This window comes from Vipera berus (genome assembly GCF_964194415.1).
Source record: "Vipera berus genome assembly, chromosome: 3".
Lineage (NCBI taxonomy): Eukaryota > Metazoa > Chordata > Lepidosauria > Squamata > Viperidae > Vipera > Vipera berus.
In genome coordinates, this window is record NC_138204.1 from 1,660,684 (window position 1) to 1,685,812 (window position 25,129).

Here is a 25,129-nt window from a genome sequence, read left to right on the forward strand (position 1 = left end):
CGGAAGGTTAGAGCCCGGAACGTCGCGCCGCGGAAAACGTTTCCGGTGGGGAACGTTTTGGGAGGAGCACCCGCCGCACTAGAGGCGCCCACGTGATCAGAGGCTGAGCCGCGCTGCTCTATGCGGAGTCGGCTCCCCCCCACCGGAAGTCTCTCTTCACTTCCTGTGTCCGTCACTGAAAAGGCGCCTCCGAACGTCCCCGGCCGTCCCGGGGGTCGTGGGTTGGGGGGGGTCTCTCCGGCCTCTGGTGTGGGGCGCTGCTCTCTCGGAGGGGGGGCGGTAAGAGCCTCCCGTCTTCCGCCCCTTGGAGGGCTACCGGGGAGAGTGGGGGAGGGGCCGTCAGCGGTCTTCTGGGCCTGAAAAGGTGGGATAAAATGAATAATAGCAGTAACAATAGTGAAGGAAGGAAGGAAGAACAGGAAGCTGGGTGGTGGTCCATGCCAGTACTTTTCAGGCAGCCTACCTCACAAGGTTGTTGTGGGGAAAAGAGGAGGCAAGAGGATTAGATAGATGATAGTGTATATATTTAACTATATATATCTTCTTGGTCTATATCATATATCATCTGTCTATACTATTCATCTATGTCAGTCTATTATCTGTCTATATCCATCCATCATCTATCTCTCTCCCCCATCTGTCTGTATCTCCATCCATCCATTATCTCATCTCTCTCTCTCTCTATATCTATCTATCTATCTATCTATCTATCTATCTATCTATCTATCTATCTATCATTCTATCTATCATTCTATCTATCTATCTATCTCTTTTATATCTGTATGTCTTATCTATCATCTATGTCTATATCGTATCGGTCTGTCTATCCTATCTTTTATATCTGTCTAATCTGTATGTATCTATCTTTCATATGTCTGTCCATCTAATTTATCATCTATCCTATCTATCTATCTATATCTATCTATCTATCTATCTATTTATACTATATCTGTCTATCGATCTATCTCTGTTATCTATTTGCCTGTCTGCCAACCTAGCTAACTTTATTTCAACCTTTTAGGTAAAGAACATGGGATAAAGCATTTATTCTGTATTTTAGGTACAAAGCATCCTCTTTTCCCCACAACAACCCTGAGAGGTGGGTTAGGTTGAGAGACAGACTGGCTCATCCGTTCATAACGCTTTTTGAAATGATTTGTCGTCCCCCCCCCCATTTTGTTTGAAGGGCACCTAGCAAGAGTTGACTGATACATCTGTTGCTTGCTTTAGGGAACAGAAGGGCCTCGTGCCAAGATGCTGGCTTTGCGCAGCGCCCTGGTCTGCCCGAGGCCTCTGTGTTGGTCCGTGCGCTCGGGATGCCAAGCCTGGCTTTCAACCTGCAGTCCGGATCCAAAGCCCCCCCTCAAAAAACAAAGAGGTGAAGGAAGCCTCCAAGATTTCCGCTCCAAACTGGTTGGGGGTCCGTCTCTGCAGCACTTCCTACAATCGGCTGCTCCTACACAGGATGCCCACCGCTTGCCAGCGGAAGTCCTGGAAGACCCTGCCCCTTACCTTGGACCCCTCACCCTGGCAGATTCCCCAAAGAAAGGTGAGTATGGCCGCTCCACCATACCTTTCCGGCTACACAAGGGCTGATTTGATTTTCTTTAGAGACATTGGGGGGGGGAGAGACTCCTTGTGTCCTGCTGGGCAACCAAAGTGAGTTTGCCCACTTACGGCGTCAAAATAGTTCCCTCACGATGAAGGAGCAGTCTGGCTCCTAGCAGGGTTGAACCTGTATTTGTATTTGGATGGATGGGAGACCACCAGGAAATCCTGAGCTTTCCAGATTAGGCCGGGGAGTCTCAAAAGGAGTGTGTCAAATCACTTCCATGTGGCTGCTAAAAAAGCTATCCTGACAGTTACGAAGAGTCGAGTTGGATTTGAACTTTCATCCTAGGTGGGCTTAGTTGCAGATAGGGGGGGTTCTCTCTGTGGGAAATGGCCATTTGTCCAGGGGTATTGAGGGACTGCTTGGCCCAGAGGGGCTGCTTACAATTCTACAGGTAGCCCTCAACTGACCACCACAACTGTGCCCAAAATTTCCATCACTAAGGGAGACCGTTGTTAAGTGAGTTTTGACCCATGTTACAACCTTTCTTGCCACGGATGTTCAGGGAATCAGTGCAGCTGATAAGTTAGTTGCACGGTTCTTAAGTGAATCCGGCTTCCCCGTTGACCTTGGCTTGTCAGAAGGTCACAAAAAGCGATCACATGACCCTCTGGGACGCTGCAACCGTCGTAAGTATGAGTCAGTTGCCAAGCGTCTGAATTTTGATCACGTGACCCTGGGGAATGCTGCGACGGAATGCTGTAGGTGTGAAAAATGGCCGTCACTTTCTTCAATGCTGTTGTCACTTTGAACAACGTTCAGTGAGAATGCAGCCACCTCCAAAATGAAGGGCACAACTACTCAGCGACCCCTCCCTTAAGGAATCTCTCCTCCTCCTCCTCCTTTCTTTGCCTCGTAGTCTATCTGGAGACCTTCGGCTGCCAGATGAACGTCAGCGACACGGAGACAGCCTGGGCCATCCTCCAGCGCAGTGGCTACCAGAGGACTAGAAACCTGGCAGAGGTATTTGAGGTCCAGGCTGGCCGCTTCTTGGCAGGGGCCTCCTTATTCAGCGGCTGGGTTAATGGGAGTGCCAGTTCATTCATTCATTCATTCATTCATTCATGACTTCAACCTGCCATCACTGGGAGGGTCGTCGGAGTTAGCTCGGGAGTTCATGGCTTCCATGACAGCCATGGGCCTGACCCAGGTTATTGAGGGCCCGACTCATGAGGGGGGTCACACTCTTGACCTGGTGTTTCTGTCTGGACAGTGGTTGGATGATCTGGGAGGGGGTTCTCCGTCCATCACCCCTCTGTCATGGTCAGACCATTACCTCCTGAGGCTAGTTTTCCGTCATGCCATCCCCCGCCGCTGGGCGGCGGAGCCGACCAGGTGGTTCCGCCCCAGGCGCCTAATGGACCCAGATCGGTTCCAGAGGGCGCTTGGGCCTATACCTATCACCCTTACCCACAGCCCAGTCGATGCCCTGGTGGAGGCCTGGGAAACGGCAGCCACCAGGGCACTCGACTGCGTTGTACCCATGCGACCTCTGACCCGGCGCAGATCCCGTTGGGCCCCATGGTTCTCTGTGGAGCTCCGGGAGATGAAGCGTCGGAGACGAGGTCTAGAGAGCGGTTGGAGATCCAGCCGATCCGAATCCGACCGATTGCAGTTAAGAACCTTCATAAGGTCTTATCTTGCGGCGATAAGGACGGCGAAGTCTAACTACTTTGCCGCCCTTATCGCGTCCGCAGATAATCGCCCGGCCGCCCTGTTTAGGGTGACTCACTCCCTCCTTAACCAGGAGGTGAGAGAGGATCCCTTGCAGGGACGAGCCGAGGAGTTTAGTCATCATCTGACGGACAAAATCGCTCGGATCCGGACCGGCTTGGACTCTGACTGGGCAGAGTCTGATGTGGAGGAATCAGGCGGTCTTGAGCACGTTATCTGGACTGAGTTCGACCCTGTTTCCCCTGATGATGTGGACAGGATCATGGGGAGACTGAGCTCCACCACCTGTTTGTTGGATCCGTGCCCCTCCTGGCTAGCTTATGCGGCTCGGGAGGGAACACGAGGCTGGTTCCATGCAGTAATAACTGCTTCTTTGAAGGAGGGTGTCTTCCCTGCCGCCTTGAAGGAGGCGGTGGTGAGACCCCTCCTCAAGAAGCCTGCTTTGGACCCGGCTGTTTTAAACAACTATCGTCCAGTCTCCAACCTTCGCTTCCTGGCGAAGGTTGTTGAGAGTGTGGTGGCGCATCAGCTCCCTCTGTTCCTGGAGGAAACTGATTATCTGGACCCGTACCAATCGGGCTTCAGGCCCGGACACAGCACGGAGACGGCATTGGTCGCGCTGGTGAATGATCTCTGGAGGGCTAGGGACAGGGGTTGCTCCTCTGTCCTGGTCCTATTAGATCTCTCAGCGGCCTTCGATACCATCGACCATGGTATCCTGCTGCGGCGTCTCAGGGGGTTGGGAGTGGGAGGCACCGTCCTACGGTGGTTCTCCTCCTACCTCCAGGGCCGCTCGCAGTCGGTGTTGACAGGAGGGCAGAGATCCGCCCCGAGGTCTCTCATTTGTGGAGTCCCTCAGGGGTCGGTTCTCTCGCCCCTCCTGTTCAACATCTACATGAAGCCGCTGGGCGAGATCATTCGTGGTTTTGGGGTGGGGTATCACCAGTACGCTGATGATACCCAACTTTTTCTTTCCACCCCGAACCAACCCAGTGATGCCCTCTCCGTGATGTCCCGGTGCCTGGAGGCGGTTCAGGTCTGGATGGGGAGAAACAGGCTTCGTCTCAATCCCGCCAAGACTGAGTGGCTGTGCATATCGGCGTCTCGGGTTAACCACGTTATTCCACCTTTAACGATGGGGGGTGAGGTGTTACCCCCCGTTGATAGGGCTCGCAACTTGGGTGTCCTCCTGGATTCACGGCTCAATTTTGAAGATCACATAGGAGCCGTGACCAGGGGGGCTTTTGCACAGGTTCGCCTGGTGCGCCAGTTGCGTCCCTATCTGGACCGAGACGCCCTACGCACAGTCACTCATGCGCTTGTGACCTCCCGTTTGGACTACTGTAACGCTCTCTACATGGGGCTGCCCTTGAAGACCACTCGGAGGCTTCAACTGGTGCAGAATGCGGCCGCGCGAGTTGTAATGGGGGTTTCCCGATACTCCCATGTAACACCTCTACTCCGCGAGCTGCATTGGCTTCCGGTTGCCCTCCGGGTGAAATTCAAGGTGCTGGTTATCACCTATAAAGCCCTACATGGCCTGGGTCCGGGTTATTTGAGGGAACACCTGCTGCCGGCATCAAACGCCCTTCGCCCAGTGCGCTCTCACAGGGAGGGTCTGCTCAGGGTTCCGCCGGTGAGAGATTGCCGGCGGGTGACACCCAGGGATAGGGCCTTCTCAGTGGGAGCGCCTGCCCTCTGGAACCAGCTGCCGGTAGAGTTGAGGACTGCTCCCGACCTCCGATCATTCCGCCGGGGCCTGAAGACCTGGCTCTTTGAGCTCTCGGGCCCAGGCTGAGGAGAAAATTTTAACTGGGGTTTTAATGTACAGGGTGAATTTAATGCTTTTTAATTGGTTTTAACTTTTGTATGTTTTGCTTTTTAATTCCCTGTAAACCGCCCTGAGTCCTCAGGGAAAGGGCGGTATACAAATGCAAATATTAAATTAAATTAAATATTAAATTCATTCATTCGTTCGTTCATTCGTTCGTTGCCCTGTCACAGACAGACCCAATACACAATCTGGGGGGGGGGGGGTTGAGGGGTCCTTGGCGTTGTCTGTGCTAGTTTTTGTTTGGTTTTTTCCTTGCAGACATTTCATGACCCGACTAGGTGACGTCATTGGGGCTAGAAGGGAGTGGGCTCGTCAGCATTGGTGGGAATGTTCTTGATTCGATTATGGTTTACTCTTAGCTTGTTTGCCTGTTAGTAGAGTCCTTACCCGCCCTGGTTCCACCAATGATAAATGATGGTCAACAAGGTAGCTGGCTAGGCAGGAACGTTCTGACCAGTGTTTATTGATGGCCATTAATAACAGCAATTAACAGCAAATAAAGTCAGCACTGGGAATCCCCTTAGCTCCACCCCCCATCCAACCAGCCAGCATCCGGCCTCCATCCCTAAAACCGGCATAGCTGGCCTCCGCCTCCCCCCTCCAGCCTTGTCTCCAGCAGTCCAGCATGCAGCCAGGAGCCTCAGCTGCCCAGAGGTCAGGCAGAGGGATTCCTCGGGCAAAGGGGAATTTCCCTCCCTTTCCCTTCCCTGAAATGGCGAGCCCACAGGGCTTGACAGGCGGCCTCTCCACCAGGGCTCCACCTGGAAAGTAAGGAGACACATATGATTAATCACCCGCTGTGGCAGATAGTTAAGCTAACGCCCCCCCCCCAGCTTCCTGGGATGCTGTCGCTGGAACCTCCTCACCAGTCGAGCTTGAACGTCTGCTACCCCCACCCATGAGGCCTCTGTGACAGGGTATCCCTTCCACCGCACCAGCTACTGCAACCGGCCTTGCCGGAGCCGGGAGTCCAGTATCTCCTGCACCTCATAATGGTCCCCCGTAACGGGCCCCGGGGGCTTTTGTTACAGGCCTCAAGGGGGTCCCCTCTGCCGAATTCAGCAGGCTGGAACGGAAGACCGGATGTATCTTCCCCAGGAACCGGGGTAGCTGTAGCCGAACGGCTACCGGGTTGATGATCTTTGTGATCCGGAATGGCCCTAGGTATTTCGGTCCCAGCTTTTTGCATGGCACCCTCAAGCGGAGGTACTTGGTTGATAAATATACCATGTCCCCCACCCGAAAGGGTTTTTGGGCTGTCCTTTTCTTGTCTTCCTGCACCTTTGCGGCCTCCTCCGCTCGTACTAAGGCTGTCTTCACATCCCCCCAAGCCCCCCTAATGTGGGCTATCCAGTCCTGGCGTTGACGGGGAAGGGTCCCGCTGCGAACACTCGGGGATCGGGACGAAGTCCAGACCATGTACCACCCGGAAGGGGGTAAAACCGGTACTGCTGTGCACTGCATTATTGTATGCCACTTCTGCGAATGGTAAAATGTCAGCCTAGTCGTTCTGCTGATAGGAGGCGTAGCACCGTAGATATCGCTCCACCATCGCGTTGGCCCGTTCTGCTGCCCCGTTGGTACTGGGGTGGTATGCCGAGCTGAGTCCCTGAGATGACCCGATGGAACGGATGAACTCACGCCAGAAGCAGGCTGTAAATTGCACCCCCCGATCCGAGATTATCCGCCGCGGCACCCCGTGCAGGCGGTATACCTGCGTGATGAACATCTTAGCGAGTTTCCGCGCAGACGGTAACCCCTTACATGGTACAAAATGGGCCTGCTTGGAGAAAAGGTCGGCTACCGTCCAGATCACCGTGTAACCACGGCTCTCCGGCAGTTCCACGACAAAGTCCATTGCTATCTCCTCCCATGGTCGGGTTGGATCCGACAGCAGCAGCCCTGGTGGCCTCCCGGTACGAGGCTTTGCAGTGGCACACACAGGGCAGCCCCGTACGTAGGCTTCAATATCCATCTTCATCTGCGGCCACCAGAATTGGCGTCTCGCTAGGTGCAGGGTCTTGAGGAATCTGAAGTGTCCTGCCTGCTTTACATCATGGCATTTTTGCAATGCCCTTATCCTCACCGCCTGTGGGACATATAACTTATCGCCCTTCCACGCCAGTCCATCCCTTTTCGTTAGCAGGGCCTGGTCGTCCCGCAGCCAGGGATCGTCCTGGGTGGCCTTCTGCAGTTCCTGGACCAGGTCGCTGGCCGGATGGTGTGCAACCACTTGCGCCACCACTTGCCTGAAGTGAGGCATAATGGCATGTACTACCTCCTCCCACTTGCTCTTATATTGGGGCATGTGTGACAGTGCATCTGCCAGAAAGTTTTTGCCCCCTGGTACATACAGTAACCGAAAGCGGTAGCACTGAAAGTATTGCACCCACCGTATGTGTTTTGGGGACAGGCGCCGTGGTGTCTGCAAAGCCTCCAGATTTTTGTGATCCGTCCACACCTCGAACGGTTCCTTTGCGCCCTCCAGGAAATGTCGCCACGTCGCCAATGCCCAGCGTACGGCGAACGCCTCCTCGTTCTGTATCTGTTAGCTTACGGGAGGTGTAGGCACAGGGCTGTAACGTCCCTTGGCTGTTCCTCTGGAGTAACTGCTCCCACCGCGACGTCGCTGGCGTCGGCTTGGACGATGAACAGCAAGTCAGGATTCGGATGCAGTAGAACTGGCTCCTTAGCAAAGAGGGCCTTCAGGTCCTCAAAGGCCTTTTGGCAGGCCAACGACCCCAGAGGTTGACTGGGGCGTGGCTTGGCCGCTGCTTGTCAGGTACGGAGCAGGTCCGTTAGGGGTAAGGCGACGGCAGCAAAGGAGGGGATGAACTGCCGGTAAAAATTGGCAAACCCCAAGAAGCTTTGCAGCTGACGGCAGGTTCTTGGGGCCTGCCACTCCAACACAGCCCTGACTTTACCTGGGTCCATCTCCACCCCCTCCCCCGATATTCAGTACCCTAGGTAATCCAACTGGGTTTGGTGGAACTCACATTTGGACAGCTTCACATATAGTTGGGCCCTCAGCAGTTTTTCCAACACCTGTCTTACGAGTCGGAGGTGGTCTGCCATTTTGGAGGAGTAGATCAGGATGTCGGCCAAATACACAAGCACCCTGCGGTACAGGTGTTCATGCAAAACCTCATCAGTGAGTTGCATGAACACCGCAGGGGCTCCCTACAAATGGCATGACTCGAAACTGGTAGCTGCCTAACGGACAGTTGAACGCCGTCTTCCACTCGTCTCCTTTTTTGATCCGGACCCTGTAATACACTTCCCTAAGGTCGAGGTTTGTAAACGCCTTTCCCTTGGCCAAGTAGGCTTTTGATTTGGAGAAAAACTCACCACCAGCAATCAACAACCAGAGGAGCAGAGGTTAGCACCAAGATTAGCACTAGGACAAAGATCAGGAAATAACATCAAGGAACTTGCAACCTTGGTGATATTACCTAGTTGGGTCATGAAACGTCTGCAAAGAAACAACCAAACTCAGCACCAATGACCTCACAATCCTCCTCCTCCTCCTCCTCCTCCTCCTCCTCCTCCTCCTCCTCCTCCTCCTCCTCCTCCTCCTCCTCGCAAACTCGTCTCCCTTCTAGCACTGACTATTCCCTAGTTTGGGTAATGAAATGTCTGCAAGAAAGCAGCCAAACTCAGCACCAAGGACCCTGCTATTCTGCTCAACATCCTGACATAGTCAAATTGTGACAATAATCCTGGCTGCTCCATGCTGTCATAAAGTTCTGTTATTATTATTGATCATCACGCAGTCAGCCAGATGTTCAGACGATTTGGCATTTTTGTCTACCTATCGAGTCCTTACCAAGGACCTGGGATAGGCAGATGTGGATGTTTGATGGTATTACAGATATCGTCGCAAGATGGAAGCAGTTCCTAGTAAGGCCGCCTTTTGCAATTGACTAATGGTGAATTTGTTATTATTTTATTTTATTTTATTATTTATTTATTTATTTATTTATTTATTTATTTATTTATTTATTTATTTATTTATTATGTCGTAAGGTTGGGACTTTTGGAGAAACAGATTCTGGTTACCGTTTTCCGAGCCCCACGTTATCACCCGTGTTCTTTCTCGCTTGAATGCTGGAGGCTGCTTTTTTCTGCTTAAATGGAGCTTTTTAAAGACTTCTATTAGGCAAGAGGCCCATTTTGTGCAGATGGGGAAGGTTTGACCCCACAGAAGGCAAAATGTTTCTTCCTACCCCTGTTTATGTTTAATAATGCCAGCTCTCTCTCTCCCCCCACTCTCTCTTTTAGGCTGACGTGGTTCTGCTTGTCACATGTTCCATCAGGTAAGACAAGAGAGATTACTAATTTGCTTGGATTTAGAAATAACTGTAACGTGCAGCACCATTTACCCCCTCTTTAAACTTGATGCCTTGCTTACCAACAACTTTCAAATTGCTAACTGGTGTGGTAGCTGATGCAGTCCAACAGCATCTAGTTGAAAACTGCCCCAATAGCAGAGGAACAAAAGATCAACTCCTAATAGACAAGATGCCCTACGTACAGTCACTCATGGGCTCATGACCTCTCGAATAGACTACTGCAATGCTCTCTACATGGGGCTGCCCTTGAGGACCATTCGGAGGCTTCAGCTGGTGCAGAATGCGGCCGCGCGAGTTGTGATGGGGGTCTCCCGATACTCCCATGTAACACCTCTACTCCGCGAGCTGCAGTGGCTCCCGGTTGCCCTCCGGGTGAGATTCAAGGTGCTGGTGATGACCTATAAAGCCCTAAATGGCATCGGCCCAGATTATCTGAGGGAGCACCTGCTGCCAGCGTCAATTTCCCATCGTCCCGTGCGCTCCCACACAGAGGGTCTCCTCAGGGTGCCGTCGGTCAGGGAGTGCCGGCTGGCGGCCCCCATTGGGAGAGCATTCTCTGTGGGCGCGCCTGCCCTCTGGAATCAGCTGCCTGTGGAGCTCTGGATGGCTCCTGACCTTCGCTCTTTTCACCGTGAGCTGAAAATCTGGTTATTCGAGCTTGCCGGCCTGGACTGAGGGATTGGGGTTTTAAATTTCATAATTTAATTTATTTTGTTTGGGGCTAAATTTAATTTAATCTATTTTTAACTTTTGTATGTCATATTTTAATTGCCCTGTACACTGCCCTGAGTCCTTCGGGAGAAGGGCGGTATATCAATCTAATAAATAAATAAATAAATAAATAAAATGATCTTGGAAAACTGCAAGAGAAGGAAGACCAACCTGTAAAAGTCCAACCTGACTACAAAAAGGCATTTGACTCTCTGCCACATGACTGGATAATCAAAGTGCCCAGAAATAACAGGAGTCAGTAGAAACATCAGAATCTTTGTGCAAAGATCGATGGCGCAATGGAAGACACAGTTGCAGGTCAATGGTGAAAGACTGGGAGAGTTTAATATCAAGAGAGGAATATTTCAAGGAGATTCACTATCGCCACTATTTTTCATTGCGCTGTTTCCTCTGTCAACAATACTGAATAACTCAGGGCCTGGTTGTCAAACATCAAAAATATCTGCCAGGTTGTTCCACCTCCTTTACATGGATGATCTGAAGCTGTATGAAAAAACTCCGTCTGAAATACAATTGCTGCTCAACGCTATCTGTATATACAGCCAAGATATTGCAATGGAGTTTGGACTGGACAAATGCATTTATTTTATTTATTTTATTTTAATCCCATTTATATCCCGCCCTTCTTCAAAGACTCAGGGCGGCTTACAATCTAAAGCACAAACCAATGTGCTTAGCAATAGCCTTCATTCTATGTATATGCCTGCTTATTAGGGCTTTCGCTCCCCCCCCCAAGCGGCATTATTACAAAGTCAGCTTATTGCCCCCAACAATCTGAGTCAACCTTGAGCCTGGTGGGATGCGAACCTGCACTAATTGCAGGCAGCTGGTGTTACTTAAGGAGGCATTAGCCCACTGCTCCACCAAGGCTCTAAACATGCATCATGTTTACCATCATCAGGGAAAATAACATTAAGAGTCTGGATGAAGATGATTACCAGAAATACCTGGGCATCCTTCAAGCTGGCAACATCAAGCACACTGAGGTCAAGAAAGAGCTCAGAAGTAAATATATCAAGAGAATGAAGAAACTCTTAAAAAGTCCAAACTCGGCAAAGGTAAATACCATCCAGGCAATTAATACGTAAGAATTTCCAGTCATTAGATACTCAGCTGGAATAGTGGCCTGGACCCAAGCAGGACTAAAAGCAATGGATAGGAAGAGCACAGATATAATGACAATGAATCAATCATCCTTCATCCTTAGTAGCGACGCTGACAGACTCTACTTACCAAGGCAAATAGGTGGGCGTGAAACGTTGCAAGTACATCAGATGGTTGAAGAAAGAAAAAAAAGGCTTTGGAAGAATATTTGAAGGACAACGAAGAAGATGCACTGAACTTAACAACCGTGGCAAAAACAGTCATGAAATTGGGCACAATTCAGCTAACTGCGCGGCGTAGCAATGGAAATTCTGGTCCCAGTTTTGTTGTAAGGCAAGGGTTTTCAAACTTGGCAACTTTAAAACTTGTGGACTTCAATTCCTAGAACTCCTCAGCCAGACCTGGGCTGGTTGAGGAATTCTGGGGGTTGAAGTCCACAAGTCTTAAAGTTGCTGAGTTTGAAGACCCCTGTTGTAAGGCGAGGACTACCTCTATTTCAAACTGTTAGGCAGAAGGAAGCCAAACCCCCATCCCATTGCTTTCTAGCCATCTGGGAAGGAATTGTGCTTGGCGTGGCACCCTAGTAGGTGTCAGCATCCAGCTCTAAAATCCAGATGAAAATCCAGGTTCATTCCATTTCCAAAAATCTCACTGTTTATTGAAGACACAGCATGGTAGTGTTGAAGCAAAACTTAACTCTGAGGTTCCCAGATAGTAGTTCATAGAATTAAACCATAATTTCTCCAGCCAACCCCCCACCCTCTCACGTAGTCCTTGTAAACAATTTCACTTTGTTATAGGAACCGTCTGCTTCGTCTCAGCACCTGCTGTGGTGTCCTTGGAAGGGTTTCAGGCTCTCACAGTCTTCAGCGGAATCGTAGCGGTTTCCCTTCTCCATCTAACCCATTTTAAAGCAACATCCCTCTTTCCCCTTTTACTCTAATGGCAAGTTAGAATGTTAAAATAGAATAGAGCTGGAAGGGACCTTGGAGGTCTTCTAGTCCAGCCCCCTGCTCAAGCAGGACCACCTATGCCATCGCAGACAAGTGACTGTCTAGCCTCTTCATAAAAACCTCCAGTCATGGAGCACCCACGATTTCTGGAGGCAACTTCTGTTCCACTGGCTAATTGTCCTCACTGTCAGGAAGTTTCTCCTTAATTCCAGGTTGAAACGAAGAGGCATGCAGCTGCCAAAGTTTCATTCTTGACAAAGTGTCATTCTTCTTATAAAAGAAGATCCATTTGCTGTCACCCAAACCCAAGTTAGTGGGCACTTCCAGATGTTATTGAACTGTTCTTCCCACCAGCACCAGAGATGGTGAGACGTGTAATCTAGCTATATCTGGATATAGCTTGGGGTGACACGATAGCAGCTTCCCAGTATTTGAGGGGCTGCCACAAAGAAGAGGAAGGGGTCATGTTATTCTCCAAAGGACCTAAAGGCAGAAGAAAAAGGAATAGAGGGAAACTAATCAAGGAGACAATTGAGGAGTTAAGGAGAAATTTCCTGACAGTTAGAACAATTAATCAGTGGAACAGCTTGGCTCCAGAAGTTGTGAATGCTCCAACACTGGAAGTATTTAAGAAGAGGCTGGACAGCCATTTGTCTGAGATGGTATAAGAGTGTTCAAACTTGGGAACTTTAGACTTGTGGACTTCAACTCCCCGAATTCTGGGAGTTGAAGTCCACAAGTCTTAAAACTCCAAGGTTGGACACACCTGCCATATAGTCTCCTGCTTGAGCATGGGGTTGGACTAGAAGACCTCCAATGTCCCTTCCAGCTCTGTGATTCTGTTCTGGATTCCCCACTTCCCAGAAGGGGTAGGGAAGGACTGGGGACCCCTTGCCAGCTTGAGCAGAGTTTCTAGTGACTCCTCAGGCCTGGCCAAAGGTTCACCCACGGTTGATGGTTTCACAGGGAGAAAGCCGAGCAGACGGTCTGGAATCGCCTGGCTGTGTTCAAAACGCTCAAGACCAAACGGCAACGCTCCCGGGGGTCTCTGCGGATTGGGATCTTAGGTAATGTAAACCCTCAGAGCAGATGGTCTTGAAGGACGGGAGGCCACCTGCAGCTGGACTGGGACTATCAGAAGAACCTGGGGCTGGGATGAACGGTTAGGCAAGGTTTTTCAAAAGCTGGGGCTTCCCATAGTTAGTCGCCCCAATATCCCAGTTTAGTGGTGGAAGCAGCAGGCTCGGAACCGGGAGACGGTGAGTTCTAGTCCCGCCTTAGGCACGAAAGCTGGCTGGGTGATTTTGGGCCAATCACCAGGAGACGGTGAGTTCTAGTCCCGCCTTAGGCACGAAAGCTGATTGGGTGACTGGTGCCCATCATCAGGAGACTGGGAGTTCTAGTCCCGCCTTAGGGACGAACACCAAATAGATGGCTTTAGGCCAATCACCAGGAGACGGTGAATTTTAGCCCCGCCTTGGGCACGAAAGCTGCTGGGGTACTTTGGGCCAGTCACACTCTCAGCCCAACCCACCTCACTGGGTTGTTGTGGGCAAAATACGAGGGAAAAGGAGGATTAGGCATGCTCAGCCCCTCGAGTCTTTTATCATAAACCTGGGATAAAATCTGAATAATCCAGCTACGTTTCCAAGCAGGCAAGCGTGCGGATGCAAAGGCATCAGAAACGGACGGATAAAAGTCTAGCTGATGATAATAAAAAAATGAAATTAAGTCAACACTTGTTGAAAAGAGGGTCGCAATGTTTTGAATCCGCCCCCCTCTCTGTAAATAGGAAATTTTCCAGCTGTGGGTGCTTCCTTGCTTGTTACTTTTCCTCCGTGGGGGCATTAAAAAGTGATTCTCCCCCCCCCACCCCCTTGCTAGATCAAAAGGGGTTCCTGTCTCTCCTGCAGCTCATAATTTTGAATCTGTAAATCTGGTTCGAAGCAAGATGTAATCTCCCGATTCAGATCCCCTGTGTTTTTGTTTGCTTCTCTTCGGCTCACACTTCCTCCTCTTCTCGCAGGCTGCATGGCCGAGAGGCTGAAGGAGAAAATTTTGGATAAGGAGAAGCTGGTCGATATTGTGGCCGGGCCGGACGCTTACCGGGACCTGCCCCGGCTCTTGGCGGTGGCTGAATCCGGCCAGCAGGCAGCCAACGTCCTGCTCTCTCTGGACGAGACCTACGCAGATATTCTGCCCGTCCACCTCAGCCCCGGCGCAACCACGGCCTTTGTGTAAGGGGAAACCCGGTTTCTTCGCTGCTTTGATCCAGCCTGGGAGCCTGGAAGATAGAAAATGCCCAAGATTGATTGATTAATTTATAGAGAGAGTTCGTGTTTCTTAACCGCCCATCTCCCTTGGGGAGGGGCTCTGGGTGGTAAAGATTGATTGACTGATTGATACGTAATTCATATTTCTAAACTCTCCCTTGGAGAGGCAGACAGACAGACAGACAGCTAGACAGGGGCTAACTAGATTCATTATAACTAGATAGCTAGCTATGATAGACATAGGTGCATTAGGGATTAGATTAGAATGGAATGGAATTTAGAATAGAATAGAAATAGAATTAGAATAGAATAGAAAATATGGAACGGAATAGAATAGAAATAGGAATAGAATAGAAAATCTGGAATGGAATGGAATGGAATAGAAAATATGGAATAGAATTAATAGAAATAAAAGTAGAATAGAATAGAATAGAATAGAATAGAATAGAATAGAATAGAATAGAATAGAATAGAATAGAATAGAATAGAATAGAATAGAATAGAATAAGATGATAGCTAGATGATAACCAGATAGTTGGCCAGCTAGATAATGATAGATCTAGATAGTTAGATTGATGTAGATAGAAAGAGATGAGAGAGAGAGAGAGGAAGACATTTCACTTCTCATCCAAGAAGCTTCTTCAGGTCTGACTGGTGGGGGATGGAAAGATTTATATTCCTTAGCAGTCATCTGGTCATTAGTACTCTTTCTGAGAGTCATTGAGGCCACTTGGGGCTTCGTCTGTGCCCTCGGGGTCACCTGGATAGTGCAAATGGGTGCGGACTATTGCACACTATTGCACAAATGGATATGGACTATTGCGCTACCCAGGAGACTCTGAGGCCCCAGATAAACCTCCAAGTGGCCTCAATGACTCTTAGAGAGAAGATGCTAACGCCCCGCTGTCTACAAGGAGTATAAGTCCTCCTCCGCCATTCACTTAGAACTGAAGAAGCTTCTTGGATGTGAAGCAAAACGTCTTCAAGGAAAACCCCCCAAGAAAGTCCAGTTGTCCTTTGGGCGGGGCGGGGGGGAGGGAAACACCTTTGGGGCAGTTCTGCATCTTCTTACCCACTTCCAAAGCATCCCATGTGCTCAGCGTTGTGTTAGCAGACCCCGATTTTGACCAGCGTAGGGTGTTAAGACTGAGGGCCATCAGTTGTTCGTGGGTGAAGAGGACGGGAGGGAAGCAAGATCCCAGTTTGACACCCTCTCCCACCAGTTGTCTCCATAACGTTCTCCGGGGAACGACTTTCTCCCTCCCAGGTCCATCATGCGCGGCTGTGACAACATGTGCAGCTACTGCATCGTCCCCTTCACTCGTGGGCGCGAACGCAGCCGGCCCGTGGCGTCCATTCTCCAGGAAGTGCAGATGCTGTCGGAGCAGGTAGGTGGCCTTTGAACCTGAACCTCTGACCAAGCCTGGAGGGTCACTAAAAACTCTGCTCAAGGTGGAGATACATCCTGTGCTCTTCCCAGCCCTTTTTGGGAAGCGGGGAATCCAGAATAGAAGAACAGAAGAGCTGGAAGGGACCTTGGAGGTCATCTAGTCCAACCCCATGCTCGAACAGGAGATCCTATTCCAGGGGTGTCCAACCTTGGAACTTTTAAGACTTTTTTTATATATATAAAATATGTTTTATTGATTTTTAACCTATACCTTAATATATGGTAAACATGGTGATGTCTGGGTTAGTGTTTAAAAAAAGAATAACAATTAATTTCTATAATTCTATAGTCCATATAATGACTTGACTTGAGTTCCTCTTCTTCCGACAATATTCTCTTTAGCCAACCTTAAATTAATACAGTTCTTATTTAAATAAATGACAATTAAACGTAAAGATTTTTCTCACGTTTCTGCAAATAATAGCCACATCAGTATAAAGCTTCTTTTCATCGATCATCTTGATTGCCTCATCGTAAATCCTGTTTACATTCTTATTTACATTTGTTTTCCCCCACAGTATTCAAAACATTCTTACTGGTTAAGATTTTCTCAAAATTGGTTACACTTAAGTATTTAAATCTTTTTTTTTTCATACAAGCCGTCACATTTTTTACATTTCTCATATCTTAAGGAAAAAAAGACAAAAAAGAAAACATTTAAGACTTGAGGACCTCTGGAGGTCTTCTAGTCCAACCCCATGCTCGAACAGGGGACCCTCTGCTAGGGGTGTCCAACCTTGGAACTTGAAGACTTGAAGACCTTGGAGGTCATCTAGTCCAACCCCCTGCTCAGGCAGGAAACCCTATCCCATTTCAGAGAAATGGCTGTCCAGTCTCTTCTTAAAAACTTCCAGTGTTGGAGCATTCACAGCTTCTGGAGGCAGGTGGTTCCACTGGTTAATCGTTCTAACTGTCAGGAAGTTTCTCCTTAATTCCAGGTTGCTTCTCTCCTTGATGAGTTTCCATCCGTCGCTTCTTGTCCAGTCTTTGGGCGCTTTGGAGAAGAGGTCGACCCCCCTCTTCTTTGTGACCCCCTAAATCTCCTTACCGATTCATTACAGGATTTAGCTTCTTGCCCCCTAATCACCTTTGTTGCTCTTCTCTGCACTTTGGATGGGTGTGGCGAGAACTCTTCCTTCTGGTAAACCTGATCCCCGGCACCTTTCCTTCCGTGGCTGTTGCCCCTGGGCCGTTCACTTCCTCCAGAAAGAGAAGTAAGTGGGGAGTCCTGGGTGCCCTCTGAGCTTGGCGGTTTCCTTGCAGACGTTTCATGACCCAAACTAGGTAGCATCATCGGTGCTAGGTGCCGTTACTGATGGAGTGAGGATGTTACCTAGTTGGGTATTGAAACATCTGCAAGAAAACCACCAAGCTCAGTGCACCCAGGACCCCCTCATTTCAACGTATTTTCTTTTACTGGGAAAAAAGAGAGGTTTCTGGTGCAGGAGTTCCAACACAAGAAGGTTCAAAGTGGTCTCTCGAACATCGTGTCTCAGTTGCATCCTTCTTCACCAGGACTGTCTGTCCCTCTCCTCTCCTCCTTTCTTCTCCTCCTCCTCCTCCTCCTCCTCTCCTCTCCTGCTTTCCTCTTCTGCTCTTTCCTCTCCTCCCGTCCCCTCCGCTCCTTCTCCTCCTCTCCCGTCCTCCTCCTCTCCTCTCTCCTCTCCTCCCCTCTCCCCTCTCTCTCTCCTCTCCTCCCCCTCTCTCCTCTCCTGTCCTCTCCTCCCCTCTCCCCTCTCTCCTCTCCTCCCCTCTCCTCCCCTCTCTCCTCTCCTCCCATCTCCTCTCCTCTCCTCTCCTCTCCTCTCCTCTCCTCTCCTCTCCTCTCCTCCCCTCTCTCCTCTCCTCTCCTCCCATCTCCCCTCTCTCCTCCTCTCCTCTCCTCTCTCTCCTCTCCTCCCCTCTCTCCTCTCCTCCCCTCTCTTCTCTCCTCTCCTCCCCTCTCTTCTCTCCTCTCCTCCCCTCTCCTCTCCTCCCCTCTCCTCTCCTCCCCTCTCCTCCTCTCCTCCCCTCCTCCTCTCCTCTCCTCCCCTCTCTCCTCTCCTCTCCTCCCATCTCCCCTCTCTCCTCCTCTCCTCTCCTCTCTCTCCTCTCCTCCCCTCTCTCCTCTCCTCCACTCTCTTCTCTCCTCTCCCCTCTCTCCTCTCCTCTCCTCCCCTCTCTCCTCTCCTCCCCTCTCTTCTCTCCCCTCTCTCCTCTCCTCCCCTCTCCTCTCCTCTCCTCCCCTCTCTCCTCCCCTCTCCTCCCCTCTCCTCCTCTCCTCTCCTCTCCCCTCTCTCCTCTCCTCCCCTCTCCCCTCTCTCCTCTCCTCCCCTCCTCTCCTCCCCTCCTCCTCTCCTCTCCTCCCCTCTCTCCTCTCCTCTCCTCCCATCTCCCCTCTCTCCTCCTCTCCTCTCCTCTCTCTCCTCTCCTCCCCTCTCTCCTCTCCTCCCCTCTCTTCTCTCCTCTCCCCTCTCTCCTCTCCTCCCCTCTCTCCTCTCCTCTCCTCCCATCTCCCCTCTCTCCTCCTCTCCTCTCCTCTCTCTCCTCTCCTCCCCTCTCTTCTCTCCTCTCCCCTCTCTCCTCTCCTCCCCTCTCTCCTCTCCTCTCCTCCCATCTCTCCTCTCTCTCCTCTCCTCCCCTCTCTCCTCTCCTCTCTTCTCTCCTCTCCCCTCTCTCCTCTCCTCCCCCCTCTCCTCCCATCTCCCCTCTCTCCTCCTCTCCTCTCCTCCCCTCTCTCCTCTCCTCCCCTCTCTTCTCTCCTCTCCCCTCTCTCCTCTCCTCCCCTCTCTCCTCTCCTCTCCTCCCCTCTCTTCTCTCCTCTCCTCCCCTCTCCTCTCCTCTCCTCCCCTCTCTCCTCCCCTCTCCTCCTCTCCTCCTCTCCTCCCCTCTCTCCTCTCCTCCCATCTCCCCTCTCTCCTCCTCTCCTCTCCTCTCTCTCCTCTCCTCCCCTCTCTCCTCTCCTCCCCTCTCTTCTCTCCTCTCCCCTCTCTCCTCTCCTCTCCTCCCCTCTCTCCTCTCCTCCCCTCTCTTCTCTCCCCTCTCTCCTCTCCTCCCCTCTCCTCTCCTCTCCTCCCCTCTCTCCTCCCCTCTCCTCCTCTCCTCCCCTCTCTCCTCTCCTCCCATCTCCCCTCTCTCCTCTCCTCTCCTCTCCTCTCCTCTCCTCTCCCCTCTCTCCTCTCCTCCCCTCTCCCCTCTCTCCTCTCCTCCCCTCTCTCCTCTCCTCTCCTCTCCTCTCTCTCCTCTCCTCCCCTCTCCCCTCTCTCCTCTCCTTGTAGGGTGTGAAGGAAGTGACCCTTTTGGGCCAGAATGTCAACAGTTACCGGGACACCTCTGAGGTCCAGTTCCTCTCCCTGGCGTCACCTGAGCTCAGACCAGGATTCCGGACCGTCTACAAAGCCAAAAAGGGCGGGTTGCGTTTTGCAGAGCTGCTGGACCGAGTGGCTGCCGTGGACCCAGAGATGAGGATCCGCTTCACTTCTCCCCACCCCAAAGACTTCCCGGACGAGGTGGGTTGCGCCCCACTGAGCTCTTCCGGTCCTAAAGCTGGCAGCCGTGCGCCAATAACAACCTCTCTGCGCTCCGCAGGTCTTCCAGGTCATGCGGGAAAGACACAATGTCTGCAAACAGGTGCACCTTCCCGCCCAAAGTGGCAGCTCCCGTGTCCTGGAGGCCATGAGGAGGGGGTAAGGTGTGTGCTTGTGTGTACGTGAGTGTCTGTAGCGGTTGTTACGCCCCAGTCTAGCCAGCTGGCATCCCCTTTCAGCAGCCCATTGGGGAAGTCCGCTTAGATCAGGGGTGTCAAATTGCTGGCTCACGGGCCGGATGCGTCATGCCGAAACTGTGCCTGCCCCAGCTCCGGCAGTGGGGGAAAAAGTCACCATACGTCACCGCACATCACGTGATGTTGCGAGTTTGACACCGCTGGCTTAGATTCTGGTTTGCAACACAAAGCAGAACACGTGTCCCATTTCGGCACATGTACCTGTTGTGTGTTTGAAGAGGATTTGAGGCTGCCTGATTTTGCCATCTGGATGGAATCTGATGAGGAACTGGATCTCCCAGGAGGGAGAAGTGGCTTTCCAGAGGCGCTAGAGGCAACTCGGCCCAGATATTATGTGTGAGAGAAAGAGAGTGAAGACAGCCTCTCCCTAATAGATCCCAGAGTCTTATAGAGCAGGACCTGGAAAGCTTTAAGACTCGTAGACTTCAACTCCCAGAATTCCCCAGCATGGTAGAGTCTTCAAGTTGCCAAGTTTGGAGAGCCTTGTTGTAGACGCAGAGTGTAGAGTCCTCAGTTTGGCAAGATTCTGTCTGTAGGTGTAGAACAATAAAGAATTCAGCTTGGAAGAATCACCGTATGTCAAGATCCCGGAGTCTTGTAGAGCAGGGGTCTCCGGCATGGCTGGGGAATTCTGGGAGTTGAAGTCTACGATGCAGAGCTTTATTGTAGACGGAGAAAATAGAGTCCTCAGTTTGGCAAGATTCTGTCTATAGATGTGGAACAATTAAGAATTCAGCTTGGAAGTATCGCCATATGTCATTCTTAGTTTGGGGCCTCACATGTGGCAGCTGAGGGATTCTGGGAGTTGAAGTCCACATATGATGTGATGGAATGTGATGAGGAAGTGGGTCCCCGGGAGGGAGGGAGGCATCCCAGAGGAGTAAGAGACAACTCAAACCTGATATTACATGTGAGAGAAAGAGGGTGAAGACAGCCCCTCCTCAATACTTTCCAGAGAATATTGTAGATTCAGAGAATCGAATCCTCGAGTCTGGCAAGATTCGGTCTCTAGGTGTGGAACAATAAAGACCTCAGCATGGAAGAATTTCCACCTGTCGTTCTTGGATTTTGGCCTGACACTGAAGGATTCTGGGAGTTGAAGTCCACACCTGGTAGCTGAGGGATACCAGGAGTTGAAGTCCATGCCTGATGTGATGGACTGTAGTGAGGAGGGGGACCCCAAGAGGAGGGGGACATTGCAGAGGAGTAAGAGACAACCCAGCCTGAAAATCCCATGTGAGAGAAAGAGGGTGAAGACAGCCTCTCCCCAGTAGATCCCAGAATCTATTCTAGATGCAGAGAGTCAAGTCTTCACTCTGGCAAAATTCTGTCTATAGGTGTTGAACAACATAGAACTCAGCTTGGATGAATCACCATATGTCATTCTTAGTAAGGGGCCTCACACACAGTGGCTGAGGGATTCTGGGAGTTGTGGTCCACACAGGATGTGATGGAATGTTGTGAGAAAGTGGACCCCCAGGAGATAAACCTGATATCATATGTGAGAGAAAGAGGGTGAAGACAGCCTCTCCCTAATAATTCCCAGAGTATATTACGGATTCCCTTTAGTCTGGCAAGGTTCTGTCTGTAGGTGTGAAACAGTACTCAGCTTAGGGCAATCGCCACGTGTCATTCTTGGTTTGGGGCCTGAGACAGGGTGACTGAGGAATTCTGGGAGCTGAAGTCCACAGGTGGTGGCTGAGGGATTCTGGAGTCTACACATGATGTGATGGAATATAGTTAGGAGGGGGGATCACAATAGAGAGGGGTGCATTGCAGAGTGTTAAGATATAACAGATATGCTGTGTGAGGGAAAGAGGGTGAAGACAGCCTCTCCTCAACAGTTCCCAGAGAATATTGTGGATTCAGATAGTAGAGTCCTTAGTCTGGCAAGGTTTTATCTATAGGTGGGAAACAATAGTCAGCTTGGAAGAATCACCGTGTGGTCATTCTTGGTTTGGGGCCTGACGTCCACATTCTTATTCTTCCAGGTACACGCGGGAATCATACCTGGAGCTTGTACACCAACTCCGTGCTTATTTACCAGGTGGGTCCCTCAGTTATGCTTCACGTTGACCGCCAGAATCAAATGACTTATTTATGGACTTCGAAGATAACATACAGGCGATTTGGGGGTGGGGGTGGGGGGGCGGAGCCATGTGGCAGCTCTTATGACATCATTGCCTTAATTGCATGATTACATATCACCCTTCTGCTAGCATGTTGAATGTCATGGCGTGGCCTCTATCGCTGGCCTTTTTTTAAAATTAGGAGCCGTGAAGATGGGGGCATTCCATCTTGGAGATGGTGAGTGAACTAGGACAGGAGTAGGCAACCTTGGCTCTTTTATGACTTGTGGACTTCAACTCCCAGAATTCCTGAGCCAGCATGGGGGAACTATGGCCCCCTCATGACTCGTGGACTTCAACTCCCAGAATTCCTGAGCCAGCATGGCTCAGCTTGGAAACCTCTCCCTTTGCCCTCAGTGTGGCTGGCTGAGGAATTCTGGGAGTTGAAGTCCATGAGTCATAAAGCGGCCTAAGCCAGGGGCAGGCAACCTTGGCTCTTTTATGACTTGTGGACTTCTACTCCCAGAATTCCTGAGCCAGCATGGGGGAACTATGGCCCCTTCATGACTCGTGGACTTCAACTCCCAGAATTCCTGAGCCAGCATGGGGGAACTATGGCCCCTTCATGACTCGTGGACTTCAACTCCCAGAATTCCTCAGCCAGAATGGGGGAACTATGGACCCTTCATGACTCGTGGACTTCAACTCCCAGAATTCCTGAGCCATCATGGGGAAACTGGCCCCTTCGTGACTTGTGGACTTCAACTCCCAGAATTCCTGAGCCAGCATGGCTCAGCTTGGAAACCTCTCCCTTTCTCCTCAGCATGGCTGGCTGAGGAATTCTGGGAGTTGAAGTCCACGAGTCATAAAAGAGCCAAGGTTGCCTACCTCTGAACTAGGAGGAAGATCCCACCTCTACCCCTAGTTTTCTGGCTTTATCAACTTACTTCTTACGTTGTAGTCCTCTACTTAACAACTGTTCATTTAGTAACTCTACAAAGTTAAAACAACCCTGAAAAAAAGTGGCTTAGAACCATTTTTTCACACTTACGCCCTCTACAGCATCTCCATGGTCACGTGATTAAAATTCGGACACTTGGCAAGAAATAGAGCGAAAATTCACTGAGCAATTGTCTCACTTAGCCACATAAATTTTGGGTTCCATTTTGGTCACAGGCCGAGGACTGCCTGTAATATGTTTTTTACAATTGGTACCTTGGTTTTTATGAGGTTTTTAGGATGTGTCCTCCCACTTGACGGTGAGCTTGGGCAGCATATAAATTGAATAATAAAAGAATGGAATGTACCTTTAGCATCCGGATTAAAAATTAAATACCCCAGAAAGAAATTTTGGGACAGAAGACATTAAGGCAGAAATAAATAAATTAATATTTATATTGATCTATATCATTGTTTAGAGATTTCCTGTCAGCTTTTCAGGAATCTTGCTCAAAGGGTGGCTACTTATGATTTATTGATTTAGATCGGCATTTTACAAAGTGGGCAACTTTCAAGGTGGGTGGACTTCAACTCCCAGAATCCCCTAGCCAACTTTGCCCAATGTATTGATCCATTGGCAGTGGCTGTTAAGCAAACACTGCATCTCTCAAGCAAAAATGACAGTAAACAAGTTATTAAGCAAACAACAGGGACTTTAAGAAAATCCGTATTATGTGGGGGGGGGTTTTCCCCCAGAAATGGTGGAAACTGGCAAAAAAAAAAATTATTGAAAAGTTTCCAAAATACGACCGTGTGATCATTTTGAGTGGCGGGGGGGGATGTGGCTGAGTGATCTTGGAAATTGGGTCATAAGTACCTTTGGGGGACTGGTCGTAACTTCCAACGGTCGCTAAACGAGGACTCTGTAAATGACATTCCTGCGGCAGGCGCAACCCTCACCAGTGACTTCATCGCTGGGTTTTCTGGGGAGACGGAGGCCGATCACTTGCAGACGCTGTCGCTCCTCCATGAGGTCGGCTACGACTTCGCCTATATCTTTGCCTACAGCCAGCGGCAGGTGAGGCCTGGCTGGGACTGGGTGGCACCTTGGGGGGTGGGGTGGGGGGTGGCTGATTCACATCTGTGGCAGATGTGCCCCAATATTTCAAGGCGGGGGATATATCCCCTTTCTTAGTCTGGCCTACCCTACAGGGCTGTCCAGCGCAGGGGCCATCCTGGGCTGGTCAGGATCGGTATGGTCAGCTGCTAGGTCAGCCCTCGGCTGGACGCTCCTGGCCTGGCCCCGCTTCCTGACCACCCTCTCTCGGTCGCTCTGCGCCCCCCCCCAGAAAACCCGGGCCTTTCACCGCCTGCCGGATGACGTCCCCCGCGAAGTGAAGCAGCGTCGGCTGGAGGAGCTCAACGCGGCCTTTCGGGAGGGGGCTTCCTGCCTGCACGCGGCTGCCCTGGGCCAGACCCAAGTGGTCCTGGTGGAAGGGGTGAGCAGGCCACAGGGCGAGCGGGCTCTGGTCGGTCCAGGAAGGCTTCCTGGGGTCCTCGGGTGTCGGGCAGGAGAGAGGGCAACACTGGGAATCCCACCACCCTGAGTCCCTGGGGAGAGGGGAATGAATGAATGGCACGGGAATTGGGGGGGAGGAGAGAGAGAGGTGATAAGGATAAGGATAGGGTTGGAGGGGGACTAACCTGATGCCCAAGGCAGGAAACCTTATACCGTCCTGACAAATGCTTGGCCAATGTTTTCCTTAGATAGGTAGGTAGATAGGTAGGTAGGTGGGTGGGTGGGTGGATAGATAGGGATGGATAGATAGGGATGGATGAATGGATAGATAGATAGGGATGGATGGATAGATAGGGATGGATGGATGGATGGATAGATAGGGATGGATGGATGGATGGATAGATAGGGATGGATGAATGGATGGATGGATAGATAGGGATAGATAGATAGCATGATAGAATGATAGTGTGATAGATGATAGTTGATAGTGGTAGATAAATAGATGATACATATAGAGTGATAGTGTGATAGATGATAGAATGAATAGCTAGCTAGCTAGATAATAGGGATAGTTATAGTGTGATAGATATAATAATAATAATAATAATAATAATAATAATAATAATAATAATAATAATAATAATAATAATAATAATAATAATAATAATAATAATAATAATAATAATAATAATTTTATTTATATACCGCCCTTCTCCCGAAGGACTCAGGGCGGTGAACAGGGCAAATATATAAAAATACAAAAATACAAAAGTTAAAAGAAAATTAAACATATGCCCGACTAAAAACAGTAAATACAGATATTAAAAAATGACCATAAAACTCTATAGTTGATAG

General features: G+C 50.3%; 1 protein-coding gene across 2 annotated transcripts in view; it reads left to right on the forward strand.

Annotated features, from left to right (window-relative positions):
- Positions 1-226: 226 nt before the first annotated feature.
- CDK5RAP1 (CDK5RAP1 mitochondrial tRNA methylthiotransferase) overlaps positions 227-25,129 on the forward strand; it is a 28,196-nt gene continuing 3,293 nt past the window's right edge. The window contains exons 1-12 of one of the 2 annotated variants that reach the window (XM_081323753.1): positions 227-364; positions 1,231-1,549; positions 2,472-2,575; positions 9,402-9,436; positions 13,228-13,328; positions 14,288-14,498; positions 15,802-15,922; positions 19,242-19,472; positions 19,552-19,649; positions 21,739-21,794; positions 23,703-23,833; positions 24,105-24,254. In XM_081323753.1, coding sequence (XP_081179879.1) covers positions 1,255-1,549; positions 2,472-2,575; positions 9,402-9,436; positions 13,228-13,328; positions 14,288-14,498; positions 15,802-15,922; positions 19,242-19,472; positions 19,552-19,649; positions 21,739-21,794; positions 23,703-23,833; positions 24,105-24,254 — 1,533 coding nt within the window. In that variant the 5' untranslated portion in view covers positions 227-364; positions 1,231-1,254. The remainder of the gene's footprint in view (positions 365-1,230; positions 1,550-2,471; positions 2,576-9,401; positions 9,437-13,227; positions 13,329-14,287; positions 14,499-15,801; positions 15,923-19,241; positions 19,473-19,551; positions 19,650-21,738; positions 21,795-23,702; positions 23,834-24,104; positions 24,255-25,129) is intronic. The other variant, XM_081323754.1, reaches the window with a different exon arrangement.